This window comes from Poecilia latipinna, unplaced genomic scaffold (assembly GCF_001443285.1).
Source record: "Poecilia latipinna isolate Pla-1442-1.1 unplaced genomic scaffold, P_latipinna-1.0 Scaffold1098, whole genome shotgun sequence".
NCBI lineage: Eukaryota > Metazoa > Chordata > Actinopteri > Cyprinodontiformes > Poeciliidae > Poecilia > Poecilia latipinna.
In genome coordinates, this window is record NW_015113714.1 from 137,063 (window position 1) to 148,731 (window position 11,669).

General features: G+C 39.4%; 1 protein-coding gene across 4 annotated transcripts in view; it reads right to left on the bottom strand.

The window, feature by feature from the left end:
• Window positions 1-1,031: 1,031 nt before the first annotated feature.
• Window positions 1,032-11,669, bottom strand: part of LOC106959588 (suppressor of cytokine signaling 3-like) — a 19,457-nt gene continuing 8,819 nt past the window's right edge. The window contains exons 1-3 of one of the 4 annotated variants that reach the window (XM_015052266.1): window positions 9,713-10,237; window positions 6,939-7,275; window positions 1,032-4,615 (exon numbers count right to left, since the gene is read on the bottom strand). In XM_015052266.1, the coding sequence (XP_014907752.1) occupies window positions 4,088-4,615; window positions 6,939-7,037 (627 nt within the window). In that variant the 5' untranslated portion in view covers window positions 7,038-7,275; window positions 9,713-10,237 and the 3' untranslated portion in view covers window positions 1,032-4,087. Of the gene's footprint in view, window positions 4,616-6,938; window positions 7,276-7,371; window positions 8,450-8,692; window positions 9,585-9,712; window positions 10,238-11,669 lie in introns of those variants that run through there. The other 3 variants (XM_015052269.1, XM_015052270.1, XM_015052268.1) reach the window with 3 other exon arrangements.

An 11,669-nucleotide genomic window follows, 5' to 3' on the forward strand; every position in this document is an offset into this window, starting at 1 on the left:
TTTGTAAAAGGTGTGCTTTTTCCCGTAGGACTAAGAGAAATAAGTTTTGTATTCCGTTGCACGACAGCAAGCTGATTACTTCACATTTCCCAGATGTTTCTAAATTGAAGAAATAAACTGTTTTCTCATCAGTGCTCTGTCATTTATCTCACACAAACACCCACTCACGCAGAGACAACTCATTCACTCCTTCTCGGACGCACACACCAACACCAGGCAAGCCGTAAAAACTCAACTCAATTAAAGTGCCTCTTTCCTGGAAGCCGGCCTCAGACAGAGCACAAGGTATGCAGGGAATGGGAACTGTGTGTGTGTGTGAGAGAAGATGTGGTGGAGGTGGGGAGCTGGGAAATGAAGGAACTCACCTCCTGGTTAATTTTACCAACAGTAATCTCACTTAACATACAAACACACACAGATTCAGCGTTGGCTTGAGTGTGAAACCACAGCCAGTCATAAATCTCGTCCACGTGGATGTGCTCACCTTTCTGACCTCACACACACTCCCCTTAGGACGGCACCCCTTTCTCTCTCTCCCTTAGCCGCCAAAGGCAGGATGTATAAAATCCCACTGCATTCCTTTTCCAGTCAAGTCCAGCCCAAAGTCAGCTTTTTGCACACTAACTGCTGTGTCAAAGGTTTGCCCGTCTCCGTGCTTCTGGGAATCCCTTTGTCACAGCGTGGCACTCAGCTTTCCCCAAACAAACTCTGATTCTCATGGAATTTACCCACAATGCTCCACTGACGCATACGAGAAGTGAAGATTGCGGTAATTTCAAGCCCTCGGATCGTGCAGCCGTCCTTCCTTGTTGCTCGAAACGATCTCTCTGAGTGTATAAACACGTCTTCGTCCAGCTTTGAAATCCCATCTGACAGTAAATAATCTTGTGAAGCCAGGAATTGCTGGAATACAGACTACTTTGCAACACATTACAGTAAGTTAAAGCATATCCAGTCAATATTGACTCAGGGGGGAGAAAAGGAGAAGCAGGCAGGAGGGAGTGAGGAAGTAACACACAGGGCACACTGCATTGGCTTTTGTAAAAATAGTGCTCTTTAATATAAATTATTGAAATATTTTAGAAATATAAATATGTGCAACGTTTCTTTTTCATTTATTATGTAATGCTTTTGACATTGCAGATATTACAGCTTGTATTTTGCCAGACTAGTGGCCAGCCTTTTGCAAGTGAGTCTTTATAAAAGACAAATGATTCACATACACTCGGTCTACTGCTGCAGCACAACATGTAAGAACTTGGTGTTTGATGCAAGACAGTAAGACCCAGATCTGACCATTACATACGAAAGGTGTGCATCACTGTGGCGACATAAACTCACACTGTTTCATGATGTAAAAAGAAAAGAAGAGGCTACCATTCCAATATGGATTACAGGTGAGTATGAGCACAAGAAAAACACAACAAAAAGATAATAATGTGGGTCAAATCTGAGTCTTGTAGTTAGTTTTACAAAAGGCATTTTTAAAAGAATCTCCTAAGGGAAGTGTTTAGTTCCCTTGATGTTCTCCAGAGGCAAAGAAAAAAGGTTATAATAGTTCAAATAACAGCATGTTTCCTCTTAACTCCTTCATGAATGGCGCAGGAAGACCAGAAGAGAGAGAGAGGGCAGGCAACAAACACAAAAGGCTTAAAAGGAAATAAGTTAATAAAAGTGTTACACAGAAAATGCATATGTCCATCTGCCTACAAAAATAAAATGTATAAACATGCACTTTGATGCACTTCTGAGTTTAATTAAAGTCATCACTGACATTTAAAAAAAAATGGATTTGAATAGAATCGGAATCAATCTCAAAGAAAAGTATGAAATCGATATCGGCCCGATCGGTGCAGCTTTACACTTTATAGCAGTTTTAAAGATGGATGCCATAGAAGATGGTTGCAATTAAAACAGAATTCTCCTTTTATTTACTTTTACTTGAGATAGGTTTTTCCTAGTTAATAGCAATTTCTGATTTTTGCTTTAGGTCTGACCTACCGATTCTGATTTTAAAAAGGATTGCGAGGCATCAAAAGAAAACAAATGTGAATTATTTGATAGGAGTAGCATATCTGACTAGAATAGAATTGGAGGAAATTTAAAAAATAATCCACTTTTATTCATCAAGAATACACTCCTACCATTGGATTTATGATGCTCATTGCTGCAATTTCTTCATTTCCGTTGGGATCCAAAATTGTTGCAAACAAACTAGAAACAGCTTTTAGACAAATGGAGTTCCTTATAAAACAATAACGAAATCAGAGCCAGCAGGTCAGACCTCCGAGAAAACCAGATATCTGTATTGGCGAGAAAAGCCTGACCAGTGCATCTCTTTTATGATCAATACTAATTTCTGATTTTCCTTTGAGTTTTACCTTCAGACGCTACACATGAAAGAACAAAATAGACTACAGGTTCCTCGACAGAAATGGCCTCTTGTAGGTATAATCTTGTTTAGGTATAATCTCCCTAACCTTTATTGGATTTGTATTAAGCTCAAAAAAGTGCATCAAAGTACATAATGTTAGTTGATGTGTTTACAGACTGAAAATGGGAGTTCTTGGTTTTCATTTAATAAATGGAAATATATACATGTACTTTTTATTAGTCCACCATTAAGAGGAAAAAAAATCAGCCAATTCCGATCTCCAGCTGATCAATTTTTAAAATGTTTTAAATGCATCAAAAATGAACATTTTTAGTGTGTAAACATATCAACAAACGTCACGTTTATTTTGAGTTTCATAAAAAATATATATATAAAAGAAATCTCATGATTGCCTAATTTTCCTTTGGGTTTGTTGCTACTTCATCATGCAGCATTTAGCTACAGAATTAAAACATTTACATAAAAGTGTTTGTCTTACAGACCTAAAATTGGAAGGACAGGCTCTCAAAAAATTGGATATATTGGTATCAGCCAGTACAAGTTAGTGTGTTGCATTTCTAGACAAAATACTAAAAAAAAAACTGATTTGAGACTAAGATGGAGCCGTCATATTTACACAAGCTACATCCTGTTTGACTGCATCATCAATCTAATCAGTGTTTTTATCAAGCTGTATACCAGTATGTCTCCTCCTCCTTCAGTTTCCCCTTCCCTAATCCCATTTCCCGCTCTTCTGCCCCCCCTCCTCTGTCTTCCCACCCTTCTTCCTTCCCCATCCCCGGGATTATTACCGCCAATCTCCAGCAATCTTTACATCTTTGCAGTCTGGATAAAAATAATTTCTTCTTCTTCTTTTGTTTGGTCCCTCACAACAGCCTTTGTGTCAATAAGCTTTTGTCTCGGTGACTGTGGTCTGTTTTCTGGCGCTGTCAGAGCACACATGCGTCAAAAAAAAGAAAAAAAAATGGAGGGAAGGGTAATGGAGGAGGAATAAGAAACAAACAGCAGAAGAAGAAATGAATTTTTTTGTGTCCTACGCAGAAAAAACCGACATGTGGGCCTGTACCTGCAAGAGTGTGTGTTGAGCTAGCGTGCATGGCCAGCCCACTCCCCTCTATGTGGCAACATTTGCGGGAAAAGGGAATGGAAATATGTGCACAACCACAACGCACACACTCAGACAAACAAATACTGTATGCCGGGATCTCTCTCTCTCCCCCTCTCTCTCTCTTCTCTCGTTTGGACTTTGCCTTTTTTCTGTTACTCCTCCTTCATTCGCTCACTCCCTCCCCATCTCTCTGTCCTGCGATCCAAAGTGTTGGAAAAATGAGGATGTTCTTTCTTTAAGAGCGTTAAAACCCACCGACGTCAGCGGCGGCGTGATCCCGCCATCGTTTACAATCTTCTACGAGGCTCTGCTCTGCGTCTGAGTCAGTCATAGGAAACGCTGACCTTTGACCTCTGGCTTCATCTGCCACCCCAAACGGTAGTGGTCAGGTTCTCCTAAGGCAGGATAGACGAGGTAATCGCCGGTTACCCAAATCCGACTCCAGCATCCGGGGGGTTAAGGTAGACGGAGCCCAACAGCGATTTATTAGGAATCAAAAGTGCTGAGCTCGGCTGATTCTGGTCGCAGTGACCTCATTTCAGTCTGATCAGCTCTGAGAAGCGTTCTGTGCTATTCCTCGTCAGTCAGATAGACGCATCGTACTTCTTCATGAAGTCTCTGAGCGCCTGCGGGAGTTGCTGCACCTCTCCTTGGCCCGTTCGGTTCAGCGCCCTCCTGCATATGTGCTTCAGGGACGAGGGGCTGATCTTGAGGGGCTTCAGCAGCTCCAGCGGGGTTTTAATCCCACGGCTGTCCATCAGGTAAATGGTTTCCATACTTTCTTCACTCGCCCCATCCACAGTCAGCTGCACGTCCCTCCCTCTCCCCATGTAGAACATGATGAGCTTCAGCACGCAGTCGAACTGCGGCACCTTCTTTTTGTTTTGGTAGTCGTTCTCGAGGAAGAAGCCGCCTTCCTCGCTGTGGATGCGCAGGTTCCTGGTTCCATAAACCGTCTGCACAGACAGGGTGAAGAAGTAGCGGCGGTCCGACGAGTCGCGGATGAGGAAAGTGCCAGGTTCTTCTTTGCTCAGCAAGGCTTTGGCCTCCAGACCCCCAATGGGCCCAAAGTAAAAGCCGCTCTCCAGAAGCTTCCGATGAGCATCTATCACCTGAAACAGATTAAAAGACGATCAGGGTACACGACTTCTCACGTCAATTCTGTTTAACTTCACTGCAAAACCACAAAATATCATCAAGTATTTTTGGCCTAGTTTCTTCTGCAAATATCTTAGTACACTTGAAATAAGACAAAATTAACTTACAAGTATCTTAGGATCTTGTTTTCAGTCAATAATTCCTAAATATTGATGAAAAAGTAAAACTTATAAGTGGAACTAGTACTTTTTCCATCAATATTAAGGAATTATTGGCTTAAAACAAGCAACTGAAAACTTACTTGTAAGTTAGTTTTGTTTTTTTCATGTGAGCCAAAATATTTGCACTACAGCTGCAGCTACCAATTATTTTAGTAATTGATTATTCTATCAATTCCTCTGACAACTAATCAATTAACTTTGAAAATTCTGCATATAAGTTTTTTTTTTATAATATCAGAAATGGATTAAAAGATGCAAATAAGCACCTAATTTAATTGTCTTAAAAAAGAAAAACATTTTACTACCTAAAATGCAACAACATGGAATTCCTTAATCATTTGTAGCAAAGTATGTCTCTTAAACTAAAAAAAACATGATAAAATTTTTACATTTTAACAATGTATGACTGAATATTTTTTTAATAAAAAAGCTGGATAGCAAAATGTACTTCATAGAAGATTATCACCACTTGAAGATTTTTGAACAGATCAAACTTAACCACCAAGTTTTTATTTTGTCTGAAATATAAAATGTGTGTAACTTGTAAAGTTTTGGCTTATTTTCTAGTCTCTATATGTTCTTGCAGCAAAGAGCTTTTTTTTTAGTATATTTACTCCACTAAGCGATTAATCAATTATTAATCTAATTGACGATTATTTCAATAATTAATTAATCACAATTAATTTGATTGTTTCAGCCCCAATTTGCACTATAAACTAGACCAAAGATACTTGGTGAGACTTTGTGTTTTTGCAGTGTTAAAATGTTATTATGAAACCTGATAGCAGGACAAATGCACAAACAGAAGCACTGATGAAAAAATGGATGGATTGAAGAAGAGATAAGTGGAAGAATCAATGAACAAACGGACTGATAAAACAAGATGATGGACAAACGGAGGGCTTAATTGAAAAAAAGATGAATGTAGAAACTTGATCACTGGACAAGCAGAGAAACGAATAGATCAAAGGGAAATGGATGGATAAATGGACAAACGAATAAATGACAAGACAAACAGATGAATGGATTAAGAAATAGATGCGTGAATCAATTAAACTTGATTGATAGATGGATAAACAGATGGCTCAAGTTATTAAATGGATGCATGAAAAGATAAAGATAAGCACCACAAAAACAAAATCTTACCAAGTACTTTTGGTCTAGATTTTGGTGCAAATATCTTTGCACACTTTAAATCAGACAAAATTTACCTTCAAGAAACTTTTCAGCAAGATATAGGAGTTTGCCTAAGTCAATAATTCCTCAATATTGATACAAAGTAGAAATGCACCAATCTGATATACAGTATCGTATTGAAAAACATTCTAGATTGGGTATTGGTGACAATGTTGTGTTGTTTTTACATGTTTGACCAAGCATGTGAAGATAATGGCGTATGTAGGTGTGCTGGACTGGTGTAGCATTATCAAATATCATGTCTATGTTTAAAAAAATAAATGTTTTAAGTCAATTCATTGTTTTTCTGAAATGGAATCAGCTGATAAGAAATGTCATATGAGTATTGGATGTGAAAACAGTGAATTTGTGCATCCCTAATGAAATTCTTAACTTAAACATTTTTTCCAACATTGTAAGTGATAAAACTACCAGTGGAACTTTTTAATCAACACTCAATAATTTTTGACTTACAACAAGCTCCCATATCTTGCTGAAATCTTAGTTGTAAGTTAGTTTAAGTGAACTAAGATATTTGCACTAGTTTCTAAACCTCAGATATTAGTATTTGAAGTAAAAAAATGGATTGGTGCATTCCTACTACAATAGTTCTACTGAGAGATCTTTTAAACATTTTTCCAATGTTATAGTTGAAAAACTACCAACTGAAGTAGTACTCTTTATGAATGTTTAAGAATGATTGACTTAAGACAAGCTGCCATATCTTACTTGTAAGTTTGTTTTGCTTCAAGTGAACTAAGATATTTGCACTAGAAATAGACCAAAAATACATGGTAAGATCTTTTGTTTTTGCAATGAGGTGAATTTAATGAAATAAAAACATTTTCCCCAACTTATTCAGATCTAGAAAATATCTAAAATCAAACTTCAGACGTTTCAAGAGAGCAGGAACCCAGAAGAACAACCAGGTTTGACTGACCTGCTGGTAGTGTTCATGCGAGCTGAAGGGCTTGTAGTGAAGTGGGGCTAAGTCTGACCCCTGAATCCTGCTGCTCTCTGAAGGGGTCACACTGCTCATTGCGAGGGCCCTGGCTACCGCGGCGCCATGGCCCCCTGCCTCTGCCCGCCGGTCGAGGGGCAGGGGGCCCGGAGCAGGAGCCCCGGGAAGGACAGGTGGAGGTAAACGTGGAGCAGGGCGATCGGAGACGGACGGGCAACGGGGCGAGGTCGGCGGAGTCACAAGCCGGGTCCAGGGCCCCGGGGAGGAGGGGTCTGATGCATCCAGAGAGGGGCTGGGAGAGGGCACCTAAGCACAGCTGGAGGAAGACGGAGAAAGATGGAGCAGGGATTAGGCATTTCCATCTATATATAGGCTGGTGACAAGCAAACACTGAGCCACGCTGGAAACTTACACTCCTTCATGAGCAGTGACATAAACAAATGAGCACTTTGCCACACTGGAGCTCTCAGTTTACCCCACATAAAATGCAGTTATGGCGGCTGTGACAAATGCACGGAGCAGGAGCGGGTTATATTTAGTTTAAATGAATCCTCAGCGTACTCGCTGCTGCAGCGTGCAGCCAGACGGCAACTGGATCCTGATTGCTTTCAATTGTCTTCGATCGGCGCACCGCAACAAGGGATTTCTGAATCGGGGTCACAGTGAAAGAGTCCGGCACAATTTTTTTTTTTTACTCCTCCCTTCCCCCTCTTTTCTTCTTTCACTGAATAACTCTTTATCCCGGTTGTCGGAAGAGGAGGTGGGTGGGGGGTTCCTCTGGTTTCACTGGGATAAAAAAAATAAATAAAAAATAGTGGAGCCAATCTGGCTTGCTTTGCTCGGATCCTCTGCAGAGTACCGCCCGCTCCACCGGACAGTGATCGGTAGAGAGACGGGGAAGCTGAGCAGGAGGCGCCGTAACGGTACAGAGAGCAGAACCGAGCCAGGAAGTTGGCCTCCGATTTGAAAAGACACTTCATAAAAAGGGATGTTTCACTCTTTTTAAGCACCTTTAAACCTGGACCGAGTTAACATATTTGTGGAAACCAATTGGCTTCCCAATCATCATCCTTATTAAATTAACAAGACTGCAGGCTGTATCCATAGCAAATAATCGGGCTAATTAGCTAGCTTTTTTATACATTTGTTACTCCATAGAAAGCAGAGTTGCATAAAAAGGTAAAATATTCTGAGGAGAAAGAGTTTACCTTTTAATACAAAAGAGAAAAATGAGTTGCAGGTACTTTGAGCCAGGTAAACAACTATCCAGATGAAAAATTAATTACAATATAAACAGATATTCTGACCATCTTAATTTGACTCGGGACATTTTTAAAGTACATGGTGTTAGATGGTGTGTTAACAGGCTGGCAATAGTTGGGAGCCGTTTTTAAATCTTGAATTATTTATGGATAGCTGAAAACATTAAACATCTTCAGCATTTGAGCTGCCAGTCAAGAGAAAGTTGACTGGTGCACTGATCAGGCCAGTTTCTTTGACTTCTGCTGATTTTTGATGTGTGTGTATATATATATATATATATATATATATATATATATATATTTTTTAATATAGGAATTCACCAAAGCATATGTCACTAATTTATATCTAGTTTTTACCAAACATACAAAACCAGGAGAGGGAAATGGCCCTCTGTTATAATTTTGAGAGAATTCTGAGAATATCTGATGATAAACTAAACATACCCAGCATATTATTTGTTATTTTAGTACCTGTAACTGGATTTTGGTTTTGGTGTAAAATCCAAATATGGTTGGTGGCTGTAGTGGCGCCACCAAGTGGGAGATGGAGGTGTTGTAATGACAAAAGATGCCAACCTCCTTCCAAACAGTCCTGTATGCATATACCTAAAAGCACACCTGAAAAAAAAAAATTATTCATTTTCAATATATGTATTATTTTAAAAAGTACTTAAAACAGATTAGCCTGCACTGAAAAGAGGCTTGTCATGTTTTCCATTTTGTCATCAGTGCTTCTTTGAAATGTTTTTATATCACATAGATCAGAATCAGAATATTCTCTGTTGGGTTTATTGGCATAAATGTAATTTTATATAAACAAACGTGACTTTTGAGCTATATAGAGGGAATACTACAAGCAAATTACCTGAAATTTAACCATTAAAAAAGGCAGATCATTTATCAATGATATTGGCATTTAGATCTTTTTAAAAAGTTACTGAATGCCTAACTAAAAATATAGATTCATGTCAGTGCTGAGATTATTGGTGGCCCCCATTTGGCCCTTAGATTTTCTAGAGATGCCCCTGGAGAAAAGGGACAATCTTGATGCGTATTTAGTAACACAATAGAATCTGCTTTATTCGATTAGTTTGTGCACAACAATCTGACTTTGGTTTTCAATTGCTCACAGCATACAGTCACAAAGTAGATATCAAATCATCTTAAATCAGATTGTACAACCAGTCTGTTTCAATGAATCACTGCTCAGGGTAGGAAAACCCACTCCACGTTGCTATATTGAAGCTACAGCCGGTATATGGTAGCTCAGGTTCCCTAAAAAGAGCGAAAGAGCCCTTTACTGAGAACAAGTCGGAAACGAACTTCGGCGTCGTATCCCTTAGCCAGAATCCGATGAAGACAAGATTAAATTTAATCTGGCCAGCAGCTGTGAGGTCTACATGACAGCAGCCATCCTAAAACAAGCTCAGCGGCGGACTATTTTCCCCACTTCCAGTCGACCCGAGCAGCGAGTCTCCTCTCACAACTTACCTTGCGGATGTGCTGAAGTCCGCACCGCAGCCGCTCGTCGCCGAAGGAAAAGACCCGCAAACTACCCGAAAGTAGTGCCAGCTGAATTATTAACTCAGGCATTAAAATCCAAAGAGAAGTGTCCCCCCCGCAAAAAAACGCGTGGGGTTTGGATGGGAGAGCGGAGGAATGCGGCCGGTCGGAGAGATTCCGTGTGAGTGAGTGTGTGTGAGTGTGTGTGTGTTAGAAGGTTACCGGAGGTTGTTCCAGTGTGAGTAAAAAGACGATGTTTAGGAAGGCTCCGCCCCCCCCTCCGTTCAGACCTTCTTCCAGTAAACACACGCACGCATTTACGCACGCGCTCGCGCTCGCTCCCGCTGCGCAGGCAGTAGAACAAGCGGCTGCGCTCGCGCCCGGGCAGATTGCCAATAAATAATCAGCGTGACCTTTGGCGCTGTGTTTCCTGGTACTGGGTTCCCTTCTCGACAAGGTGAAAAAGTTAAAAGCTGCACATATGGCACAATAAAACAAAATCACCCTCCCTGGGTAATTGCTTTTAAAAACAGGATAGATGGTTGAAATATTTTATTGAGCAAGTGAGGGTTATGGGGACATGAAAAGTATAATAGTGGATTTTAAAAAGCAAAAACAAGTCTGTAACTGTTATCCCTTCACAGAGGCTCTCCCAAACTGGTTGGGTAATGAACAATGTTTTATTTATTCATAAAGGACATCAAAGAAACCCCGTTTTAATGCAATTTTGTCTCAATCTACTCACTAAAAACAGGATAGATGGTTGAAATATTTCAAGTACTGGTAAGTGGTATGAGGATATGGAAAAGTAAAAATCTGTATTTTAAAAAGTAAAACGTATAAAAAAGGTCTGCAACTCTTGCCCCTTCACAGTGGCTCTCCCAAAATGGTTATAACTGCCTATTGTAATAGTTCAAACACCAAATATAACCTAATATGTATTCATATGCAAAGAGGAAACTGTGTTGGTGCAGAAGCTTGCATTCACGCTCTTCCTTATCTGCACTCATGGCATCACAGTAAATTCATGCCATGTTAAATGACCCTCCTGGATTGGCTGCTTTGCAAATGCCAGTGTTAAGTAAAATGCAGCTTCACAAACTGCATTTTCTTTCTTTCTTTCTTTTTTTTTTGGGATCGTCTTAGATAAACTACAAAAATATATACAAATATGTAAATTTTACAAACAATTTTGAGTGGCCGATGGTCCACTGTATTTAGATTATTTTTGTTTTATTATAAAAAAAAACAACAACAAAAAACAGGTGTAGTTTTGTGAGTAGATTGAGGTTTTAATTCTACTTTGCAAAAATAGAATTAAAATTAGGTTTATTTTACTTCCTTTATGAATAAATAAAACCTAACCATCTTTAGTGGGAGTCCTAAGCATTTGCTGATTTTAGCTATTTGCAGGCAGCTGTGGCCCCCAACCGCCACTCCACTGTAAATACAAAAAAACAACAACAAAAAACAGGTGTAGTTTTGTGAGTAGATTGAGGTTTTAATTCTACTTTGCAAAAATAGAATTAAAATTAGGTTTATTTTACTTCCTTTATGAATAAATAAAACCTAACCATCTTTAGTGGGAGTCCTAAGCATTTGCTGATTTTAGCTATTTGCAGGCAGCTGTGGACCCCAACCGCCACTCCACTGTAAATACAAAAAAACAACAACAATTAGATTAGATTCATTAATCTCTTTGTAAAGAATAATAAATCAACTGTGATTAGCCAAATGTTGGGAAAGCTAGAGTTCAATTTTAACAGCCACAATCAGGCCTGACTGGTCCCACTTCACACCAAATAAGCCAAAAGATCTAAAAAAAAATAAATAAAAATAAGTATCACATCATGCCTCAATCTAAAGCAGTGGTTCTTAACCTTTTTTGAGGTACCAAACCCACCAGTTTCATATATGCATTCACTGAACCCTTCTGTAGTGACAA